The following is a 22,331-nucleotide window of genomic DNA, read 5'->3' on the forward strand; positions in this document are numbered from 1 at the left end:
CGAACGTCAGCTTTCCTGCTCCTCTGATGCTGCCTGGCCTGCTGTGTTCCTCCAGCTCCACACTGTGTTATCTCCAACTCCAGCATCGGCAGTTCTTACTATCTCATCATAAATTCCTGGTCTTTTTGAGTAACAAACAGATACCACTGACAGGTCATAGGTCATACTGTGAAGGGAAAGGCACACTTCCACTCAAATCCACTTCGTCAAACCAGAGGCACATATAGCATGAATCCAATGGGCAGAATGGCCTCGGTCCACGCTGTAAAACACTATGAGTCCACAATGGCACTGCTGACAATGCAGGGCGAGAACAGCTTTGTTAACAGCTGTGAAAGGTGACTGTGGCCATAAACGGTGATGTGACGGCTTCCTTCCAAACTGGAGCAGCTAGAATTTGCAACATCTCTCAATTCGCTGCCTGCTGTTGCAGAAGGAAGATCACCGAAGCTCTGGATTCCCAGCCGAATACATTTTATTCTTTCCTGCTGGAAAAAGAAACTTGGCTTTAAGTGGAAGCTGCCATTGACTGTGCGCGTGTCACTTTTCAGGTGAACTGGAAGTGATTCCACACCCTCCAAAACATTATTACAAGAATCACCTTTTACAGCGGTTAGCACAGCTATTCTTGCCCTGCATATGAGCTGGTCAATGTCTGAGTCACTCTGCAGCACTTTGAAGCCACCGTTAAACATCAGAGGGCAGCCACTGGGTGACACAAGTCATCTGCTGCTCACATGACTGGAGATTCCAGTAAAACGTTCTCACACATTTGGGGGCCAGGCAGAGAACTGGGATGCTCAAGCAACACTTACTGTGCCTGCGACATGCTGCAGCAGATCTGCAGAACTCAGCAGTGTTCTGGTTGAGTCTGCAGCCTCCTGTACAATGCCCCCCCATCAGGAAGGCACAGTCCTTGTTGCCAGCTTCAGTGACCAACTTGAAGTGGAGATGAAACCAACACTGTCCCTTCCCATAAAAGCAAAAGTACGGTGAATGCTGAAAATCTGAAACAAACAAACATACAGAGTTCTGGAGAAACTCAGCAGGTCTTGCAGCATGTGTGGAGATTGAAAGAGAGTGAACATTTTGAGTGTAAATCTGGTAGGACAGGTGTGGTTCTGAAGAAGCGTTACACCAGACTTGAAATAGTTCCTGGGAGTGACAATCACCAAGAATCTGTCCTGTTTGATCCACACTGACATTACAGTCAAGAAAGCACAGCAACGCTTCTACTTCTTCAGGAGGCTAAGGAAATTTGGCATGTCCATTACAACACTTACAAATTTTTATAGATGTACCAGAGAAAGCATCTTATCTGGATGCATCACAGCATGGTATGGCAACTGCTCTTCCCAAGACCGCAAGAAACTATAAGACAGTTGTGAACACAGCTCAGTCAATCATGCAAACCAGCTTTCCGTCCATTGACTTCATCTTGACTTTCTGCTGCCTCAGGGAAGCAGCCAACATAATCAAAAACCCCTCCCACGCCAGTTATAATCTCTTCCACCGTCTTCCATTGGGCAAAAGATATAAAAGTTTGTACACATGTAACAGCAGATTCAAAACAGCTTCTTCCCTGCTGTTATCAGACTTTTGACAGGACCTCTTTAGTGCTACTGTTGATCTCTCTCTGTACTTTCTTGGCAGCTGTAACACTATATCCTGCACTCTGTTCTGTTACCCTGATGCACTTGTATTATACGACCTGTCTGCAAAGCACATAAGACAATACTTTTCACTGTACCTTGGTACACGGGATAGTAATCAATCAAAATCAAATCGAATTGTTTTTCTCTCTACAGATGCTGCTAGACCTATTGACCAGTGCCTTCCCAACTGTCCAGGCTACATTCATTCAACATGGTATTAGTCATTGCAATTCCCAATTCCTCATTCATCAACTGTCAAGTACGTCGGGGTTGGTTAGCTCAGTTGGCTGGCTGGTTGGTTTGCAATGCAGAGTGATACCAGCAGCATGGGTTCCATTCCTGCACCAGCTGAGGTTACCATGAAGAAATCTCCTTCTCAACCTCTCCCCTTGCCTGGAGCATGGTGACCCCATGGTCTGCTAAGGCTATGGCGACTTTAACTTTTTACTCTACCTTCCCTGTGTTGCTGATTGCAATGCTAAAATAAAAGCCATCCCAAAACAAACATTTGAAATCAAGTTTATCAATCAAACCATGCCACAGTGCATACAGATGCCAACAAATCATCCATGTGAATTCTCTTATTGCCTACCGTCAATTGAGCTGTTCCTGTCCTGGAGCTCTGACACAGTGCTATCCTACTGGCTCTCAGGCAGCTGAATTTCACTTCAGGAGAGGACAGATGGCCTTCGAGGCAGACTCAGAGCAGTTCTTTCTCCCAAAGGCTAGCACTGGACTGGATCGCCTCGTCACATGCAGGAGCAGCCTGTGCTGGAATGCTGACACATATCAGCGAGGCCTGGCAGTGGTGGGAGGACAAATGCTGCCATCCTGAGAGGGTACAGCAGGTCCCTAACATTGAGTCACTCACTGGCGCTCCTACAGCGGCCCTGCTCATGTGTTGCAGGACAGGTCACAGAAATGCTGAGGGGGCTGCTGTAAGACCTTTTCAACAATGGTGTCCACAGCCAAAATGGCAGCAATCTAAGCTTGCATTACTTCAGTCTGCACCCAGATATTGAGTGCCTTTTCCCTGTGCTGCCATGACAGCTGAATCATTGACCATCCGATACTTCATTGCAACTGGGTCTATGGGGGTTCCTGTGGAGTTGGCCACCTGATCCATGCTGGAAAGGCTGTGGGCTTCACAGTGTGTGGAAATTCCACTGCCAAATTGGCTCTGGACTCCATGCTCCCACAACTTGATAAACCTGACAGGAAGCCTGCAGTAAGTGTACTGAGAGCTGCACAACCATCACATTTTCCTCTAAACCCACCCCAATACTGACATGGTGGGTTTCAAATGCGGGTCCCCAGACATTATTTGGGTCTCAAGATTAATAATCTAGTGTTAATATTACTCGGCCATCACCTCCCCATCATTTTTCATCAGTGTCTTCCTGTTCTTTCACTTCCTGCTGTACCACCACTGTCTGAAATGGGCTGCAGTTGCTGGACTTCCAGAGAGAGAGAGGGGTGCAGTGCTAGGACTGTGGTGAAGGCAGGATGGAAAGGAAGAGACATGCAGGCTTACAACACCAATTGGCATAGTGCTTAAGGAGAAAATGCAATATGAGGAGGAGGATTATGTCCTGCAAGAAGGAGGGAAGTATGTTAGTGGGTGCAGTGCACTGTGTTTGGGTGATATGGCTGTCATGGTCAAACTGTTAGCCACACGTGGACAGGAACATGAGATGTTCGTGTGAGATGAAGCAGTGAATGCTATGGATGAGTCATAATTGAAAGATGAGTGTGTACTTTGAGCAGGGTGCTTAAGGCTAGTCATACAGTTGGTGGGATATTGGCTTTTAAATGTGTGTTCACTGACCTTGATCCTTTCTATGAGGTAATTGACCTTCTTCTGGGACTGCACTCAAGTACTCAGATTACTAGCACTGACCACCAGTGCTGTGCAACATTTGTCTGCAGGGCTTCCTGATATCTCTCCCGCACTTCCAGTGTGGCAGCCTATGTTCTTGTCATGTCACAGTCTTTAACACTGTTGTAAACCTCACACAAACATCTCACATGTTCCTGTCGACATGTGGCTAACTGTTTAGCCATGACAGCCATATCACCCAAACACATTGCACTGCACTAACTAACGTACTTGCCTTTTCCCTGCAGGACAAGGTTATACATTACCAGCGGTGGCTGGAGGTCTGGCCTGGCTTTCTGTTCTTCCAACTATGGAGGAGAAGGTGCTCACCATCATTGCAATGACCAAGAGTGAGGCTGTTGCCAGCTGTAATATTCAAATTGTAGTGATTGGAACCATGGCCAGATGGATCTCATTGACTATGAAATACTTGATTGGGGTGGTTACCTGGGCCAATTAGGGAGCCCTAGCTGACAGACATAAAAAGGAGATTGATGAAGTCTCCTCAGTCTAGGGTCTGGCTTGGAGCGGGATGGTCAGAGCCCATGCACAACACACACAGAAACATAGGGTGACTTGCTGACAGGATACCGGATTCTGTGCAGATATTTCACAAACTATTCATGATGTCTGCTGCTGGTACTTCATCCCAGGTCACATTGACTTTTACACTGGCCAATGGCACAGAGCAGAACTGGAAGAGCATCCGGAAGGAGTGACTTTTTAACACAGACATTTCACTTTCAGTCTGCTCCTGACTTTTCTGTCCAATTACTATTAGCAGACTTGATGATGACCTGCATGGCTTCACCTCGACTGCAATACTTATGAAAGGTGTTCTCCAACCTCGTAGTTATCGTGAAGAGGAAAAGTACCAGTACAATGGAGTCAACACAGAAAAAGGCCACTTTCTAGACGGAGGGTGGTAGTATTTTACAGTGATGGGAAGAACCTATGGAATGTGCCATCATGTTCCTTGTTGCAATATATTTACAATAACCATAGAGAGACAGGAAAGCAATGAGAACAATGGCATATTCTGAAGTGCGTTTCACCACAGCTCTTCACTGTGCCTTCGAAGCCTATTCAATTCACTGCTCACACTAATATAACTTTGACGGTTCAGTCATCCGTCTTTCTCTCTGCACTTTTTCACACCCCAGTTAATCTATTCTCCACTGACACTAACACACTTTCCTCATGTGATATTATTCCAAACCTTCAAAGTCACCCTCAACAAATACTTTCTATCCATTAGACAAACATATGCCATTATTCTCACTCATAGTGGTGCCTTCCACCCCCCTCTGCAGAGGGGCAGTGAGCCCAGAATTCTTGCCAGAGCCAGGGAACCAGCTAGGTGTCCTTCCTCAGGTATCATTATTAACACCCAAAGAGGAGAAGGGGCTGGAGATCAGAGTAGTCTCAGTGTGCCACGAAGATGGGAGCCCTTCAGCTCCTTGGTGATGGAATTAAATACCAGGCACCTGCACAGCATACGACACTTAAGGCATATTGACTTGATGTCAACAACATCTGAAATAAGATTACATGCACAATGATACCTTCAAGCATTTTACAAACTGGATACTACAGCAGCAGCAGCTGAGAATGCGTCATATACAGGCAGGCATTTCAAGTGCACGACTGCAAAAAGACTGGAGGAAGCTGTCTCAAGCACAAGAGGCGTGATGCTCCAGGCCTTTGCAATAATGTGCTCTTCAATGGGAAGAGTGGCAGAACTGGATGGATCTCTCAAATGTTAATGCTGATCTCCCTCTTTGCGCCTTCTCTGTGGCTGTAGCACTGCATTCTGCACTCTGTTCTGCTGCTCTGGTGCGATCTGGTACAATCTGCCTGTAAAGCATGCAAAACAATACTTTTCCACTGTACCTTGGTACATATGACAACAATAAATGACTCAATCAAGAATCAAAAGTGGATATTATGCCAGCACAAGAAGGCCTTCAATACTGGCTTGTGCATGCCATGTCATCTTAAATAGGTTGAAAAATACCCCACCTTGGCCATTCATAGAGGTGCTAGCAGCAATGTGCAGCTGGCCCATGAGAGGGTTGTTGCTGAAAGAGGAACAGTTATTGTCCCAGAGGAGGTCATTAAGAATAATCTCCCTCCAGCTTAGCTAAAACCACAGGGTGGCACCAGATAGAAGTGCTAGAAAACACAAGAATAAAGATGTGTTGTTGCATAAGGGAGCATGTGTGGCTCTGTTACAATCTTATACTGCTGGGTTTCTATTATTTAATTGAACATTTACCCTGTTTTGTAACACTTTCCTGTCTCATGCTTTTCTGTTGCTACTTCTGCTGCTGGCCATTATCTTCATTATCTGAAGTTCAGCATAAATGGTAGCACAAATATAAACTGCAATAATCTGACCAACCAAACCTTCACACTTCTAGAGGGTTAAACATGGCTCCAAAATATATAAATTAACCATTCAGCACAGGTACTGTGAATACACTATTAGTCACAAAGAGACATTGAGAACCACATCTCTCCAAGTTATCTCCATCTCTTTCAATTGTGACAGATTCTCATGTTACTTTCACAGGAAAGTTCGCTAATTTCACAGGAACTGGTCTGAGGTCCCAATGTTAAGATAGAAATCCCATGTTAAAATTACTCTAATTGAGCCATTAACATCTCAAGTGTGAACTGTCTGTTCCAAGTGCAGAACCGGAGAAAGACATAACATCATACAAAGAGTAAACCAAAAAAATAGGACCGAACTATGACAGTGTCAGAAGGGAGGGAGCACAAATATACATGTGGCCTGTTCTCTATGGCACGAAGGCAACACACATCAGTACAGGCTCACAGTTGAATTGTTTTAAGCAAGGAGAGAACTGGGGAGGTCAGAAAGGAGACGGGGCAGGAGTGAGTGAATATTGGAGGAATGAGGAGAACTGGTATGTAGTATGTAGTTCTAGAATGAGTAGATATAAACACAGGGAACTGGACAGGACAACTGTCATAATAGACTATTTGTGGTAGTTTGCTGCGCTCAAATTTGTGAGCGTCTCTCCCATACTAAAACAGTGACCACATTTCACGAGTATTTAACTAGCTGGAAGATGCTTTACAAAGTTCCAAGGCTGCAAAAGGGGTTGTATATTAAAGAAAGGCCATTTAAATCTTTAGAACAACAGCAAAACCATGAGTCATTTGGTCAATTTTGCGGAAGCCTCTAAATATTTAATTCAACATTTCATTATGAAATTTTTAAGCTTTTTCTTATTTAAAATATTGTTTTAGAGTCATAGAATCCCTAAAGTGCAAATAGAGGCCATTCAGCCATCAAGTCTGCACCAACACCCACCCTATCTTCATAACCCCGCATTCCCCATGGCTAATATAGCTAAGCCTGCACATCCCTAGACACTATGGGGTAATTTAGCACGGCCAATCCACCTAACGTGCACATCTTTAGACTGCTAGAAGAAACTGGAGCACCCAGAGGAAACCCACACAAACATGGGAGATAATGCAAACTCCTCACAGACAATCGAACCCGGGTCCCTGGCACTATGAGTCAGCAGTGCTAACCACTGAGCTACTGTGCCACCCTTGACAAACAGAAATGATAGTTATCAAGTATTCTGGACAAAAGCCTTTTCAAAATACATTTTGAATGATTAAGAAACAACAAACTGAAATTTCCCATCAAAAGTATTTTCAAAGAGAAATTGATTAAAACTTTTAGATGATGTCAATGTTTTATGTTAGGTAAAGCTTACTAGAATACATAGTTTGCACAAAGGTAGTGCAAACAAGCTATTTTGTATCAATGTGGGTACATGTACTTTGGAGACATCTCAAGCCACCCAGTTCCTATTTCTACATTCTCAAAACTGTAAAACGCAGTGATCCAATGATGAAAAGTTATTTTTGCACAAAGTACAGAGTTTTCAGAAATTCTGAGCAATAACAGGAATTGAAAACCTTCTCTGGGAATGGTAAACAGATTTTCAACAGACATGGTTAACTTTGGTGAGGTAACAACATTGCTTTGTAGCATATATTCAAAGGTCAGGGTGCTGGGATAGAATTAAAGATATTAAACAATGCTGCTCCAATTATTCATAAACATAATTTAAATTTCTGCACCAAGCAGTTCAACAGGTAGGTGTTGGGCAGATAATCCACAGTAAGAATCATACATGCTCTGGATGGAGTAGTCTTGATGATATGCATCATTTATTCTATGATATGCAACTTTTATTTAAGATTTTCAGCATCTGTAGGATTTTATTCTTTAAAATGTGAAGGATTATTTTGGCAGCAATGTACATTATGCACTAAATGCAACTATTGATAACACAGGAGAGCCAGTGAAGAAACATTTGTGGACGATTGCTAATTGTTAAATTGAAGGGACGGAATGAAAAGAACAATCTGAACTGGATATTGTGCATCATTTATTATCTCTTCACAAGCAAGTCCCAGCATCTATAAATAGGTAAGTAGTTGTGAAAGCTGCAGCCTGCTCATAGATTTGAATCAAAACTACGTGTTAAAACATTTGAGAGGGGTAGTGTACCTTGAGAAAAGGCAAAAGATAATGGGAAGAAGTACACTACAGTTAGGTTTAAACGTACTATAAATATAGACCTTTTGACACTTACTTCCGAGAATCGACTCAAACATGTCCCTGCACACAAACATAACCGATTGGGGACTGCTTAACTATAGGTATTTGTGCACCAAAAGCAAAAGGAATGCTCTATTCACAGCAAGACACGGTTCCTTAATTGGAAAAATATTTAAATGGATGTTGAAATAAATAAGCCTAAGTAACTCACCTCTATCGTGTTGTTGTGTTGTCTTCCACCTCCAGCGTTTGAGCGTGTTAATGTCCCAGATTCCTGTGAGTGAGCGTTCTTCAATAGATACCACTGTTCCCAACACCTTCAGCAGATCCTGTCAGTGATTTCATGCAGGAAGAGAATTTAGATTGCATCTAATTAATGGCAAACTCAAGTGTCAAACAATTGGTCTGCAAATAATAAGATTTTGAAGCTCAGTTTGGTTTACGAATTTGAAAACATTGACTTCTCTGAAAAGTTGTGCAATAGTGCTTAAATGTATTTACCCTACACTGATTCCATCCTTACATTCATGCTGTATATATTTGCATGTTATGCACGACTTCCTCAGAGACAATGCAAGCACAGAGGTTAACACACAGCCATTTAATAATACAACTTTAGTTCTAGGTGTGACTGAAACATAGGAAGTAAGCGGATAACAGCATTATAAATCAGATATTAGAACTGGAGCTTGTTGTGGGAGTAGGGAGCTATGACACACTATCAAACCCAGATCCATGGCCAGCTCCAGAGAGAGGCAAAAAATGTACAATTGTACAGAAAGTTAAAAGGAGTTAGGGAAGGAAGTAGTGTACATATGCAAGTCATAGACAACGAGGAGATTTGCTTGACTCTGGTGAGACATCCTTAATGCAACAGATACAACGTTAACAGAGGGTCATGAGACTGAGCACATGGTCAGAAGAAAACAGGACAGAATTTGCCCTGTGGACGGATAAACGAGACTGTCTCGTGAGTAGTTTTATTAGACAACTTCAAAATTAGCCAAAGCAGTTTGGAAATACCACAGCAATTCAATATCAGATGTCCCAGTTCTTCCACGATCCATTAGGTCCACAAATTGCATGAGGCAATCAATGTTGATTTGGGAATAATATAATCAGAAAACAAAGCACATGGAAGTCAGGCCACCACTGGGGGAAAAAGAAAAATGACAAGATCCACTGCAATCTTGAATTCAGAAAAACAAAGGACTAGGAGCAATGAGGCTTTCTGTAACGTATTTTAAAAGAACAGGTGACTTCATACAAATGGGGGAATGTTTAAGGAAATTCATGATTTATTAAGGTCTAAAGTGTAACAACAGGTCAGAATACAGGGAAAATTCTGCAGCAAGAAAGATGAACTACTTCATTAGGATCAACATTCTGACACCTATACTAGAGGGGGATGAGCGACTAAAGAGCAATAATTTGAAAGTAGAATTAATGGCGTTAACATAAATTGAGCAAGAAGTCTGAAATGGCCTCTAAATGAACACATTTTCAGATGAACAGTACTTATCTGACAAGGCTGAGATGCAATTGCAGAGACTGCAGATGCATTTACAGTGATCATGATGGAATTGATACACTAGAGAGATACCAGTACAATGGAAATTGGCTACCATGATTCTCATTTCAAAAAGAACAACTACGGATTCATTAGCCTCACTTAAATTCAATGTACAATAATGGAATCAGCTAAATTAAAGTTGATTATATTTGTAGAACAATCTCGAGTGTGAATGTTTAATTGCTCCAAGCTCTCTGATCGGAATTTGCAGTTTATTTGGACAAATGTGCAAAAGTAACGGGAAAGAATGAAAGAACAAAGGAAAGTACAAAGCAAAAGAAAGCAAAGAATGAGAAATAAAGGGAAAGAATTTCACATAAATCTTGTGTTCATACTTATGACCTTTGACCAGTTAGATAAGGGACCACTTGAAATTCTTTCGATACTTTTGTGAAATATGTAAATTGTTTTAAGAATGTTTGAAACAGTCTTTTAGGAGTTCATATCAATTGTAAAGAAATCAACAGTAATTTTCTTCGATAAGTAAAGAGAAGTCCATGTGACCTGATAGCCCTTTGATGCTGCTTGGCCTGCTGTGTTCATCCAGCTCTACACCTTGTTATCTCAGGCCTTTCTCTGGAACTGGGTTAATGGGAAAGAAGTTAAGACAGAAACTATGTGGAGAGCTGCAAGTAGAGGAATTGGAGGGTTTTGGTGATCATCAAAAATGGAAAAACAACAGAAGGCAGGCAGAGACATAAAGAGGATTCCTGTAGTGAAAAGAAGCAGATCATTCACAGGAAGAAGTCAGTTTTTCTGTTAGCAGAAAAGGGAACAAGAGCTTTTGGAGGTACCGTGCAAACTGGCTACAAATCTAAAACTGGAAAGCCGTATGAATAGTTTGGAGATGCTGAAGAGCTGGTCACATTCTCAGAAGTGGCCAGTTTATGAACTGAGTTGTATATTGGTTTGTCTGTTGGAACTCTGGAGTGCAAACCCTCAGGGCTTCATGACCCGAAGGTGAAAGGGTCTGTAGAAGCATAATTTGCTGATGATAATCATACTCCTGAAGCTTGAGCATAAAAGTTATGAAAGATAGAAATGCATGTTGTGAACTATGTAGTTGTGAGGTGCCACATTTGGGTGGGGGTGTGATGTGAATGTTTGAGGTTGTGTCAGACACATCTTTAGCATTGACTACTGAAACTAAAATGTACCATTTTATTTAAATTCTCATTTGTCTGTTAATTCACACATAACTTGCATTGGTTCTGAGTTGCCTTAAAGGTGATGGAATCTTGTTGGTAATTTATTTTGGTTGTGGTTATTTTGATTCATTGTAACTGTTTTCGAGATGAAAACAGTGTATTCATATCCCACAGGGTAACACAACTCTGAGGACTTAACCCTTTTGTGCTTTACACTGAGCAGGACTACCGTATAGTCTTTTTAAAAAAATTATTAACTGCTAAAAACAGGCACATCCAACAAACCTTTATGTTGACTGTCACAGGCTGGGACAGAACAGGGTCTTCTCCAACTTCATACAAATGCATAATTCTCAGTAGGACACGGCGAAAGTCTGGCTTTGATTGTTTAGACTTACCTTGAAAACAAGAAAAAATGTGTCAAAGACAGAGATTGAAGCAGAGGTTTAAACCAATTGAACATCTGTGGCAAATTATCAAAATGCAAACCTATTCCTAAGTTGGGCATCTCATTGCATTTTGTTAAGCACAGCGAATGCATCTAATTTGTGGTGCCCAAGTTTATTTGTCTACAACAGAAAAACAGAACAGTCAAGCCAGCATTAACTGGTCTATAAGATAATGAAAATGAGATGAGTATGAAAAACATTGAAGCAGCACATAAATAGTCTGCCTCTTTTTTTTTGTTCCTTCCACTTTCAATAAAGATAATAGTTTCTGTCCATGAAAACAAGTTCCAAACATAGCCAGCAGAATCTGACCAGGTGGAGAATGCGATGAAATCCATTTCCTGTGTATCCAATTGTGCCAGGAAAGCCAGCATTCTCTAAGAGAGTAACATTCAGAGCACACTTGGTCCTCAGGGTTCGCTAGTTGGCCATACCCGATTCTGCCCAATGAACGGTTTATTGCTTGGTTTTGTAATGGGTCACTCAGGACCTGTCCTTCCCACAACATAGAGCTCCCCTTATCCTCACTTTCCACCTCACCAGTCTCCGCATTCAAACAATCAGCCACCTCCAGCAAGATGCCACCACCAAACACATCTTGCCCTCTTCTCCACTGTCAGCATTCCACAGAGACAGTTCCCTCTGCAACACCCAAGTCCACTCCTAAACACTCCCTCAACCCTCTTATAGTCCCTTCCCATGCAATCGCAGGAAATGTAACACTTGCCCTTTTGTCTCCTCGTTGTCCAAAGTCTCAAGGGGAGGCAATGGCCAAGTGGTATTATTGCTGAATTGTTAATCGAGAGACCCAGTTAGTGTTCTGGAATTAAGAATCTAATGTTGACCACAAATTCATTTTTGATTGTCAGAAAAAAAACCCATCTGGGTCACTAATGCCCTTTAGGGAAGGAAACTGCCATCCTTACCTGGTCTGGCTTACACGTCACTTCAGACACAGCAATGTAGTTGACTCAAGTACCCTCTGGGCAATTAGGGATGGGCAGTAAATGCTGGCCCAGCCATCAGTGCCTTCATCCCATGAATGAATAAGAAAAAATACACCCTACAAGTGAAGCAGTGTTTTATTGTACTTTTGTCAATCTAGTCTACTGTTTTTGCTATTCACAATGCAGTCTTCCCTACACTGGTGGAACCAAACATAGACTGGGTGATTGCTTTGCAGACCTCCACTCTGTCTGTAAGAATGACACTGACCTTCCAGTTGCTTGCCATTTTACTAAGGCACCTTGCTGCCATGCCAACATTTCTGTCTCAGGCCTGAGGTAATGTTCCAGTGAAGCTCAACCCAAGCTGCAGGAACCACACCTCATTTTCTTCTTAGACACTTTATTGCCTTCTGAACTCAACAATGAGTTCCACAACATCAGAACCTGAATACGATCTCCATTTTGATTATACACCCTGCCACTCCCCCTCCCCCCAATCCACTTGCATAGTTTTGCTCTCTGCAGAGTCAACCTACTTTTTGGTATTTACATCTTCATTTCTCTGAGCATCCTCACCATCTGTTCCACTAACTCCTCCTCCACCTTTGCCAACAGTATAAAAAACCATCATTTCCCTGCTCCTTTCGGTTTTGAACATGAGACATATTTGACTTGAAATATTACCTCTGCTTCTCTCTCCACAGATGCTGCCTGACCTCCTGAGTTTCTCCAGTGCTTGCTGCTTATATTTGAAGGCTACTGTGCCTGATAATATTAAGCACCGTGTTACCACTCACAGTGTTCCTTCCAACGTAACAGCCAAGATTAAGGCTTGCAAAAAAAGCAATATTCAGAATGTCACTCCTCCAGTTTGCTTATCTAACCGTTGCAATTGTTTTCATGACGTGGAGCTGCTGGTCTTGGACTGGGGTGAACAAGGTCAGAAGTCACACAACACCAGTCCAACATGTTAATTTGAAAACACAAGCTTTCAGATTGCAGATGACAGTCCAAGTAGCAGACTGTAAACCCAGTCAATCATTCCTCTGGCTGTTTGTGCAGGCATCACATTTATGCATTACAGATTGAGACTTCACTGTGGTTAGCAAACAGAAGGGTGAGAATCGCAGTACACACCTTTTGCAAACACTTCCATCTCACACTTCAGGTGCTAAAGTTAACTTCTATAAACACGTCTGGCCAAGATAACATCAATAGAGTAGGCATCTATAATGGCTTACCTTGGATGATATTTTGCAAATGTGCAGTGTGGTTTGAATTATATCGCCAACCAGGCAGGCAAAGTGTTAGGAGATGGAGATTGGGTGGGAGAAAGACAGAATTCACTGAACGGTTACCCTGTGAATTGTGTGACGGAACAAATGCATTCTTCCCTGTCCAACATACATCATAAAAAAATGGTTAGTAGAATAAAATCACAGAAAGAAACATTGAACAGTGTTTTTTTTTGCTTGTCTATTGACCAGTCCCAGATATTAAATCAATTAAAAATTACAAATACAGACTGGGAAGTGGGAAGTCCTCATTCATTATCCCTTAAAACTGACATATTATTTGAGTCAATGCTGGGTAATGCAAACAACATTTCCAAATTTAAAACAAAAAACTCCTAGAGAGAAAAAGCTTATTCAGTTTTCAAAGATCAGATTTTATATCATCTGCAAACAAATTTGCTCAACCACAGTACAAATCAATCATTATGATGGGATTAAGTTTAAAACAGTTGCTCCAATACTTAAAACAAACTTAAGCTAAGTATATAAATAAACTTACAACTAGAGCTCAAAGAGACAAATGAATAAACAAAACATAAATATATGGTAACTGCTCAATCAGTACCAAACAGCAAATTACAATTTATAGATCAAGGCTGATTACACAGACACCATCATCATAAAGCCACATAATGTGAATAACTGCAGTGTGTAGTAAAAGCGGATGTTCTCAGATACAGCTTGGATTTTAAATATGCTGGGCTGCAGTTACATTAGTGTCACAAGGCTATTCAAATGCAGGAGTCTTATAGCTGAGTTTGATCATGCTTTTATGCAATATTTACAAGCAATTCTAGCACATTGTAATCAGAAGTAGAAAGTTTAATTTTCTCTCCTGAGCATGAAGGTCAATAGTAGCCCCGTAAGTGCTACTTAACCCAGCTCAGTGTGAACAAGATCAAATATGACACGTCTCAGGTCAGACAATGCATTTTAGTGCGAGACCTTGTTTGGAATCTGGCTGTGTATTACACACATAAATCTATGGGATGAATTTATATTTGGAGATTTGTAATTGCAGATACATTCTATTTTGTTCAAAAAGCACACAATTTGTAGATAGTCAATGTGGCATTTTATAAATTTCTATTTTTGAAATAAAAGCAGTCTGACTCCAAGTTAATACACAGCCAGATTCTAAACAAGGCCTCACACCTAAAATGCATTGTCTGACTTGAGATATCACCTCTGGTATACTGATAAAACCTTTCGTTATCTTGGGGCAGTGACTTGAAAGAAATTCTGAGATTTACGTATTAATCATTCCTAACTGATTAAAGATTTAACAGCCATCTTAGGTTTGTTCAATACATTCACATCAGTTCTATGACCCTTTGATCTTTTGCTAGTAAATTCTGTGCCTGATGCCAACTCTCTCACTGACACCTGAAGAAGGAGCTAGACTCCAAAAGCTTGTGTTTTCAAATAAGCCTGTTGGACTATAACCTGGTGTCTTGTGATTTTTGACCTTGTTCACCCCAGTCCAACATCGGCACCTCCACATCACAACTCAGAGTAAGGGATTGCATCTGGGGATCTCTCTGATCTGCACAGTTTCCCACTGCTGACAAGAGGAGGGTCATCCACACTGATATAGTCAACTTTTAAAGCAAGTTTCTGAGTTAATGCAGAAACAGTGCACTGTTACCCCTGCTCTCATATTAACTCAAAAGTACACGGGCTGTTGTGTTTCCCACTCACAGCTTGAATAGTTTGTCCCAACCACTCCCTATCCTCCATGTCCCTCCCTGATTTTTCCTATCAAATCTGGCAGCCTTCCCACAACAGTGTTGTAAGAAATGCCTGAGGCTGGCACATGGTTGGCGTGAGATGTTCTTTGGGTAGACTTCCTAACACCAATCCTTCCCTGCACGAATTTCCAGGATTTACCAGTATGAAGTGGTGAATGATTAGTCTTTGGTACAAGAGGCTGGTAATCGAGTAACAAGGAGTAATTTATTACATAACAGCAAGATTACAGGTTACAGCAGCTCAAGACTGGTTAACCACTTTAATACTAAGGAGATGACAATGCGTCGTACTCAGAGATGATGGATGGCTTTAGACTGTAGAACTGGCTAACAGCAAAATAGGACAACCTTAAACTGAGGAGATCCTCTCTTGAGTGGGTGGAGCTATTCCAAAGCTTTTGAGTTAACCCTTTCAGGTCAATTACCTTGTGCAAAATGGAGTGAATGAATTTCCTATACCACCCCAGCACTCTGCCACAAGTTACCATGGTGCAAGTTCTGTAAATGATGCTGCTTTTCTGCTGGGAAGAACAGAATACTACAACAGCTGGCTCACCTTAGCCACTGTTAGCAAAGGCCCTAAAAAAGTTTTTCAATTTTTGACCTGTCTATAGGCTATGAAGCACATACCTGAGACAGGACCATACATAACAACAGGTCTGAACTCGAGTGCCATCCCACTCTGATATAAAGATGAAGTTGTTGACTTTGACCCCAACATCAGCCAGAAAAGTGGCCGCACTACGGAGGTGTCATTCAGTGTAAGGTTGTAGCCCAGATTCCATTCTTTGTTGTTCCATAATCTTCGATGAAGCATCACCTACAACAGTTATCATCAGGGGACAAGCAGACATTCATGATTACAAAATGAGATGGAGAAAGCAACTGATATGGACACCAAAAACAAAGGCCCAAAATTAGAAATTTCAATGAAATTGAAAATCAAGTTTTATTATGAAAGGGAAACATGTTTGTGGGAGATAGCCATGCAAACACATAACATAATGAAAAAAATTGACTAGACGGTTACCTTGCCTATAAATACAACTTACATAGCATAAGATTTGTACATACCACAAATCAATATTTTTCATTGATCACCAATGAAATGTAATTTGGGGAGAGTCAGACACACCAGATTACTACACCAGTGGTGCTGTCGGCTTACAGAACACCAATCCAAACCTTGCCTTTATAGCTAAACTCACATATCCAATGGTCTCTTGTTCTTTGTTGGCACAGAAGTGCAACTGGGCCCCGACATGGAAGGTGGAAAAAGAGGTCACAGAATCCCGACAGTGTGGAAGCAGGCCATTCGACCCATCGAGTGTCCTCTCAAAGTGCCCCAACTTCCTGCCCATTATTGTCACCCTCTGTGATAGGGGCGCGATAGGGGCGCACATGCCACCTGCTGCCCTCATGACCGATGGGTCAGGTGGGCCCTAGCTTCAGAATCCAGAGGCCATTTGATGTGCCAGAGCAAGAAAACAAGTAACCTGCCTCCAACTCAACTGAAACCACAAAGGTAGCAGCATGTAGATTATGAGAAACCGGGAGGAAAGCATCTTAATGCACAAGAGGGATGGAATTGAACGTTTATTGCAATGTTACTGTTCCACCAGTGCTCTTCATTTGAATGAATGACCAAGTTGATGCAAACCACCCATCCTCATGTCCTCTACTTTGATGAGCTCCCACTGACCCCAGCCTGCTTTATTCCATTGGATGGAATGAACAGTCTTAACATCACTGCTAAGTGACTATTTCCCCATAGTGAAGGGTTGAGACTCCTGTTTGACCTCAAATCCAGGACCTGAACAAAAGGCAAAATCTTGCCATTGGTTTCAACAGCTTACAGACTTTGTCAAAATTAAAGAACAGGATGGTAATTAACTGATATCACTAATGAAGAGGTACTTTGAAAGTTAATTCAGTCCCTTCAGATATAAATGTCTCACTGTAAGAACAAAACAAAATTAAATCTAACACTAAAAAGACACTCTAATTCACTTCATTTTAAGTGAATGACCTTTAAAAGTGGGTCCTGATCATAGTGAGACTTCCTCTTTCAAGATGTTTCAAGTAATATAATATATTTTCATGAGGTACAAACATAGTATTATCATCCCATTCATAGAATCTTTACCAAAAAAAATTGCATTAAACTGGAAAAACTTCTCACCTCCAATTGCCCATCAGCTTGACTGCAAATGCCATGTGCTCTCTCAGATAATATGATAAGCCTTGCGTCACTTTCTTCAATATAAGCAGTCCTTACAAGAGGGTAGTAATTCTGAAAAGCACAAAGAAGAAGCTTATCAATTTTAATTCTCTTCTGACTGTGACATCGCAGAAAAAAGCGGCTGCTATTTATTTTGTAAAAAGCTAGGATAGCCACTGCCTACTGAAGAATTAATGTCTCTTACAGTCTTAAAATAGTTTACCTCCAAAACACTTGAGGTTTCTAAAGGCAATTATAATCAATTTACACATTATAAATAAAACTGTTAAGTCAACGAAATACTACGCAACTTTGAATAATAATCCCCAAGTCCATATCAAATCATCTGATGGCAACATGCGGTGTGATGGAGCGCAACAGCTGTCAGGCAATGTTTTACTCTGACCATTTGATCTGTAACATGGCAACAGAGAATCCACTCTTATTGTTCAGCAAAGCTGAAGAATGCTATGACTCAATTGCAAGCCAAGAGGTTAAGCACATCATAATATCTATTCCTTCTTCAGTAAAAACAAAACAAATTGCTGGAAATACATCTCAGGTCAGACACTATCTGAAATAGAAACATTGGAGATTTGGCTGTGACCTTTGATTCAAAACTCATCAGCTCTAATGTAGACCCACTTCAACCTCTCATTTTCAGATGCTGACAGAGTGTTTCAAATATTCTTGAGTTTTCATTTGATATCATTCCCATATTTCTTTTAAAAGAATTACATTTCTGCACCTGATTTATGAACACATGAAATTGACAGCAACTAAAAAATGTCACACTGCTCTAGCAAATCTGTCCACACCAGGATAGTTTAAACATTTCACTAAAAACGTTGTCTCTCACTCCCCCTTCACCCAACTCCCACAAACCCCAATTCCTCTCATTGCTTTCAGCCTCTCAGTTACTTCATCTGCCGAGTATTTGGAAATGAATAGACTTAGTAAGGGAAACGTACGCCAGAAAATTCCTCTCCAACCAACCTCAGGCTATCGAAACAAGTTGAGGAGATAATTCACAATGTTTCTTTTACAGCTGAATTATCACAAAATGCCATGGACAGATGGCTTTCCATGCAGGGATTCCAAAGCTAGTTCCGTGTCCTTTATGGAAATGTATCAGAAACTCTAAACACTGTTGGATTGAAACCAGAGTATGCACATATAAATTTTTTAAACTACACTTTAAATGAGATTAGGAACTTCATGCCACTACCATATGCTCTCAAAAGTATCACAAGCAAAGGTGGCTATTGCAGCGTATTGCAACAAATGTCATACACAGGGAAAAGTGGGGGAATTTCAGATACCAAGAAAAAGAGCCCAGATTTGCTGGAATGTTGTCAAAGTGAGATCATGAACTGAATTCACAAATAGGTGCTAGAGTTTTCCAGGAGAAATAAAGATAGAGTGTCATACCCCTCAAGAATTGCAACACAAGCTACAGCTCAAACCACTATCAAATGTTGTGCCAGCAACACCAACACAGCTGGTGTTTGCTTGAGGAGAAAGGCAAAAATCACATGGAGTGCAGTGGCGGATTATGAGCATTGATGTATAATAATATTTGGAGAGAGGGAGAACCATAAAAGAGGAAAAATACAATAAAACCAGCAACAAATAGAGAAATTGCTTCATCTTCAATACTTTCCCAGACCAACAAAAGTCAAAATGGGCTGTGACATAATTTTCTACAAACGGTAAGATCTCAGAATCTCCCCACCCACCCCGCCTCACCCTGCATATAAGTTCAACACAACAGTGTAGAATACCTACTCGAGCCAGAGTATTGTTGCTGTACGACTTGTACACTCTCCTCATCATCTGGTAGCCATTACTGTCTGTGTAAATGGTCCTGTCAGTTTTCATATCTGTAGTCATGCTCAAGATCGCTTCCCTGTTCAGGTCCAATGGTCCTACACTATACTCCTGCTCAATTCTATTGCATAGCATTGATGCATCATAGCCATTAAGTACACGATAGATCCTTGTGAATATTGCATATTGGTAATCCTGTTCATTAGCAGAAGTGTTACTGTTTAAAATAGATAAAATTTCATGTGTTTAGTAGAACATACAACACCTTGGGAGTTCCATTCTGGCAATATTTAAAATTTGACTGTCAACAAAAATTACTGTCACTGAAAAGCAGGAATTTGCAAATATACAGAAATCCATATAAAACAAAACAAGATGCAAAATATGCCAATCAATTCAGCTCAGATCTAAAGAGATTATTAAGTTTTGGAGTTTGTATCAGGGATGTAATTTTAAAAAGGAATACAATTAACGTTCTAAAATCGTAAAACGTTAATTTCTTTTGCCCTAGTTTTTTTTAATAGAGTCATAGAATCAAAGACGTCTACAGTCTGCGACAGTCTAACTATTCTAATCTGCCTAATTATTCTAATCCCATTTTCCAGCACTTGGCCCAAAGCCTTGTAGTCTTGGTATCCAGTGCACATCAAAACAGCAGCACTGGCTTTCTATAATAATGATGAGGTTGTTAGCAGTCACTGCTGTGCCAATGTAAAGTTGACAACAAATTACGACAGACCTAGGTACTAAATGTGGAAATTGATAAGCTGTTGTTAGATATAGTCTGTTCCTCCAATGGGCACACCATTTTGGTCTACATTGATAGAATTAGCCGAGAAATCATTATAATGGCCTGAACTTGGGATACTTATGATTCACTCTGCACCAGGAAAGGCTGAAAAGGTTCAGCCTTGTGCATTTAGAAATAAGTGAGTTTTGAAGAAGTGTAGAAGTGATCATAGAATCCCTACAGTGTGGAAGCAGGTAATTCAGCCCATCGAGTCCACACCGATCCTCCGAACAGCATCCCACCCAGACCCACCCCCCAACCCTATCCCTGTAACCCTACATTTCTCTTGGTTAATTCCCCCAGCCAGCACATCCCTGGACGCTGTGGGTAATTTAGCATGGTCAATCCACCTAACCTGCACATCTTTGGACTGTGGGAGGAAACCAGAGCAGCCAAAGGAAACCTATACAGACACCAGGAGAATGTGCAAACTCCACACAGACAGTCACCCGAGGATACTAACCACTGAGCTACTGTGTCGTCCGCGATTGTGATAGTTATTGAATAACCTTTCTGGTCTGAAAAATTAACTTTACAAATATGGGGTTTCATTCCTTTAGAAGGAAATTAATATCACAGATTTGTAAATAAAAAACTAAAAACAGTTCAATTTTTTAAATTATCCTGGCGTCTCTTTCATCTGTCTCCTTTAATGCTACCTGTATTTGTCACTCTTTACTTCACTTCCGGTATGCAGTTGAAATCTAATATCTATTTCCTGATTTTGAATCTGTCAGAGTTGATATTTCAACTGGTTGAAAAGTAGACAGTGGATTTTCTTGCTAACAGATGCCAGATCCCCTACACTGGAATCCTGATGTCCACCGGGCCCCAGTGACAAACCCATGAAAGACATCTGTACATGAGAGGAGATAACACAGTGTGGAGCTGGAGAAACACAGCAGGCCAGGCAGCATCAGAGGAGCAGGAAAGTTGACATTTTGGATCAGGCCCCTTCTTCAGAAAAACATGTACACGAGAGGAACAGTGAAAGCCATTCCTACGCCACTGTGGGCAGGCATGTCTTAAGCAAAGATTATCTTTGCTACTCATTCATCTTAAAAGAAGAAGAGAAGCACAAAGGTTTAGCTTTGTACTTTTTTGTGATCTTTTTCAGCTACGGAACATTACTTCTCACAGGCATGTAATATTTCTTGATGCGTATCTAATGACAGGGGTGAAATGAACATCCATAGTGTTTTACTGAGTCCAAATATTGTGTGCCGCAGTTCCACTCCAGGAATGCGGAATCCAAGCTAACACTTTGGTGTTGTACTGAGGGAATATTGTTTTGTTGGAAATATTTTTAGATTAGACTTTCAAGCAGAGCTAGTCTAGCTTCTCCAGCAGGTACAAGAGATCACATTGTATCACATTGTTCAAGAGTAACAAGAAGAAGAGTTCTCTTGGTGCCCTGGATATCACTTTACCCTTCAACGCACCACAATAAAAAAAATAGTTTATATACAATGGCAGGTTTATTTTATTTTTCCCTTATAACCATCCCAATTTTAATGAGAACTCAGCAAACAAGGAGGTCCTTAACAGGTTATGTGTACATTACCTGTAGAAGTACTGCCTGATTTCAGTTACTAGTTTTCCTGTGACTATTTCCATTCCAATTGACTTTGACACCAGCATGGGCAAACCTTTTGGTGTGAATACATAATTATCGGAGATTGGGCCCTGTTTAACATCTCCATTAGCATGGTACTCCAAGAATTCCTGCTTTATCTTGACAGTCTTCTGGGAGGATCTGTCATTTACAACAAAGAGAAACTATTGTTATGACAACTGGAAGATCCACCACAAGGATTTTCCGACACCGAATGGTTCCTTCCTCAAGTTTTCCAATCATCTATTCCACAAGAGTAAGGCACAAAGTTAAAAAACTGATATTAGTTTATACTGAACATTGACAGTCAAAGACATATTTGAACGTGTTTACATGGATTTCTCAATGGAGAATCAAATCATACTCAAAGCAGTTTCAATACAATCAGAAGAACTGCTTTCAACTTTAATTTCTCCCAAGCAAGCAAGTGACTTTTCACAAAGGGCCATTTGCTTCACCAGAAAACTCACACTCAGTCAGGAATGGAAAAGGACGTATGAATGTATTACTCAGACTAAGACTGTCTGTGCATTCTTGATTGGACTGGTTAAGACAAGGAGTAG

General features: G+C 41.0%; 1 protein-coding gene across 3 annotated transcripts in view; it reads right to left on the bottom strand.

Annotated features, from left to right (window-relative positions):
- Positions 1-60: 60 nt before the first annotated feature.
- The window catches only part of man2b2 (mannosidase, alpha, class 2B, member 2), a 54,792-nt gene continuing 32,521 nt past the window's right edge, over positions 61-22,331 (bottom strand). Inside the window, exons 12-19 of one of the 3 annotated variants that reach the window (XM_048604761.1) lie at positions 21,718-21,909; positions 19,322-19,580; positions 17,495-17,605; positions 15,943-16,132; positions 13,508-13,660; positions 11,156-11,268; positions 8,361-8,478; positions 61-485 (exon numbers count right to left, since the gene is read on the bottom strand). In XM_048604761.1, coding sequence (XP_048460718.1) covers positions 442-485; positions 8,361-8,478; positions 11,156-11,268; positions 13,508-13,660; positions 15,943-16,132; positions 17,495-17,605; positions 19,322-19,580; positions 21,718-21,909 — 1,180 coding nt within the window. In that variant the 3' untranslated portion in view covers positions 61-441. Of the gene's footprint in view, positions 489-3,711; positions 3,901-8,360; positions 8,479-11,155; positions 11,269-13,507; positions 13,661-15,942; positions 16,133-17,494; positions 17,606-19,321; positions 19,581-21,717; positions 21,910-22,331 lie in introns of those variants that run through there. The other 2 variants (XM_048604753.1, XM_048604748.1) reach the window with 2 other exon arrangements.

The sequence above is a fragment of the Rhincodon typus genome, chromosome 1 (genome assembly GCF_021869965.1).
Source record: "Rhincodon typus isolate 14 chromosome 1, sRhiTyp1.1, whole genome shotgun sequence".
Taxonomy (NCBI): Eukaryota; Metazoa; Chordata; class Chondrichthyes; order Orectolobiformes; family Rhincodontidae; genus Rhincodon; species Rhincodon typus.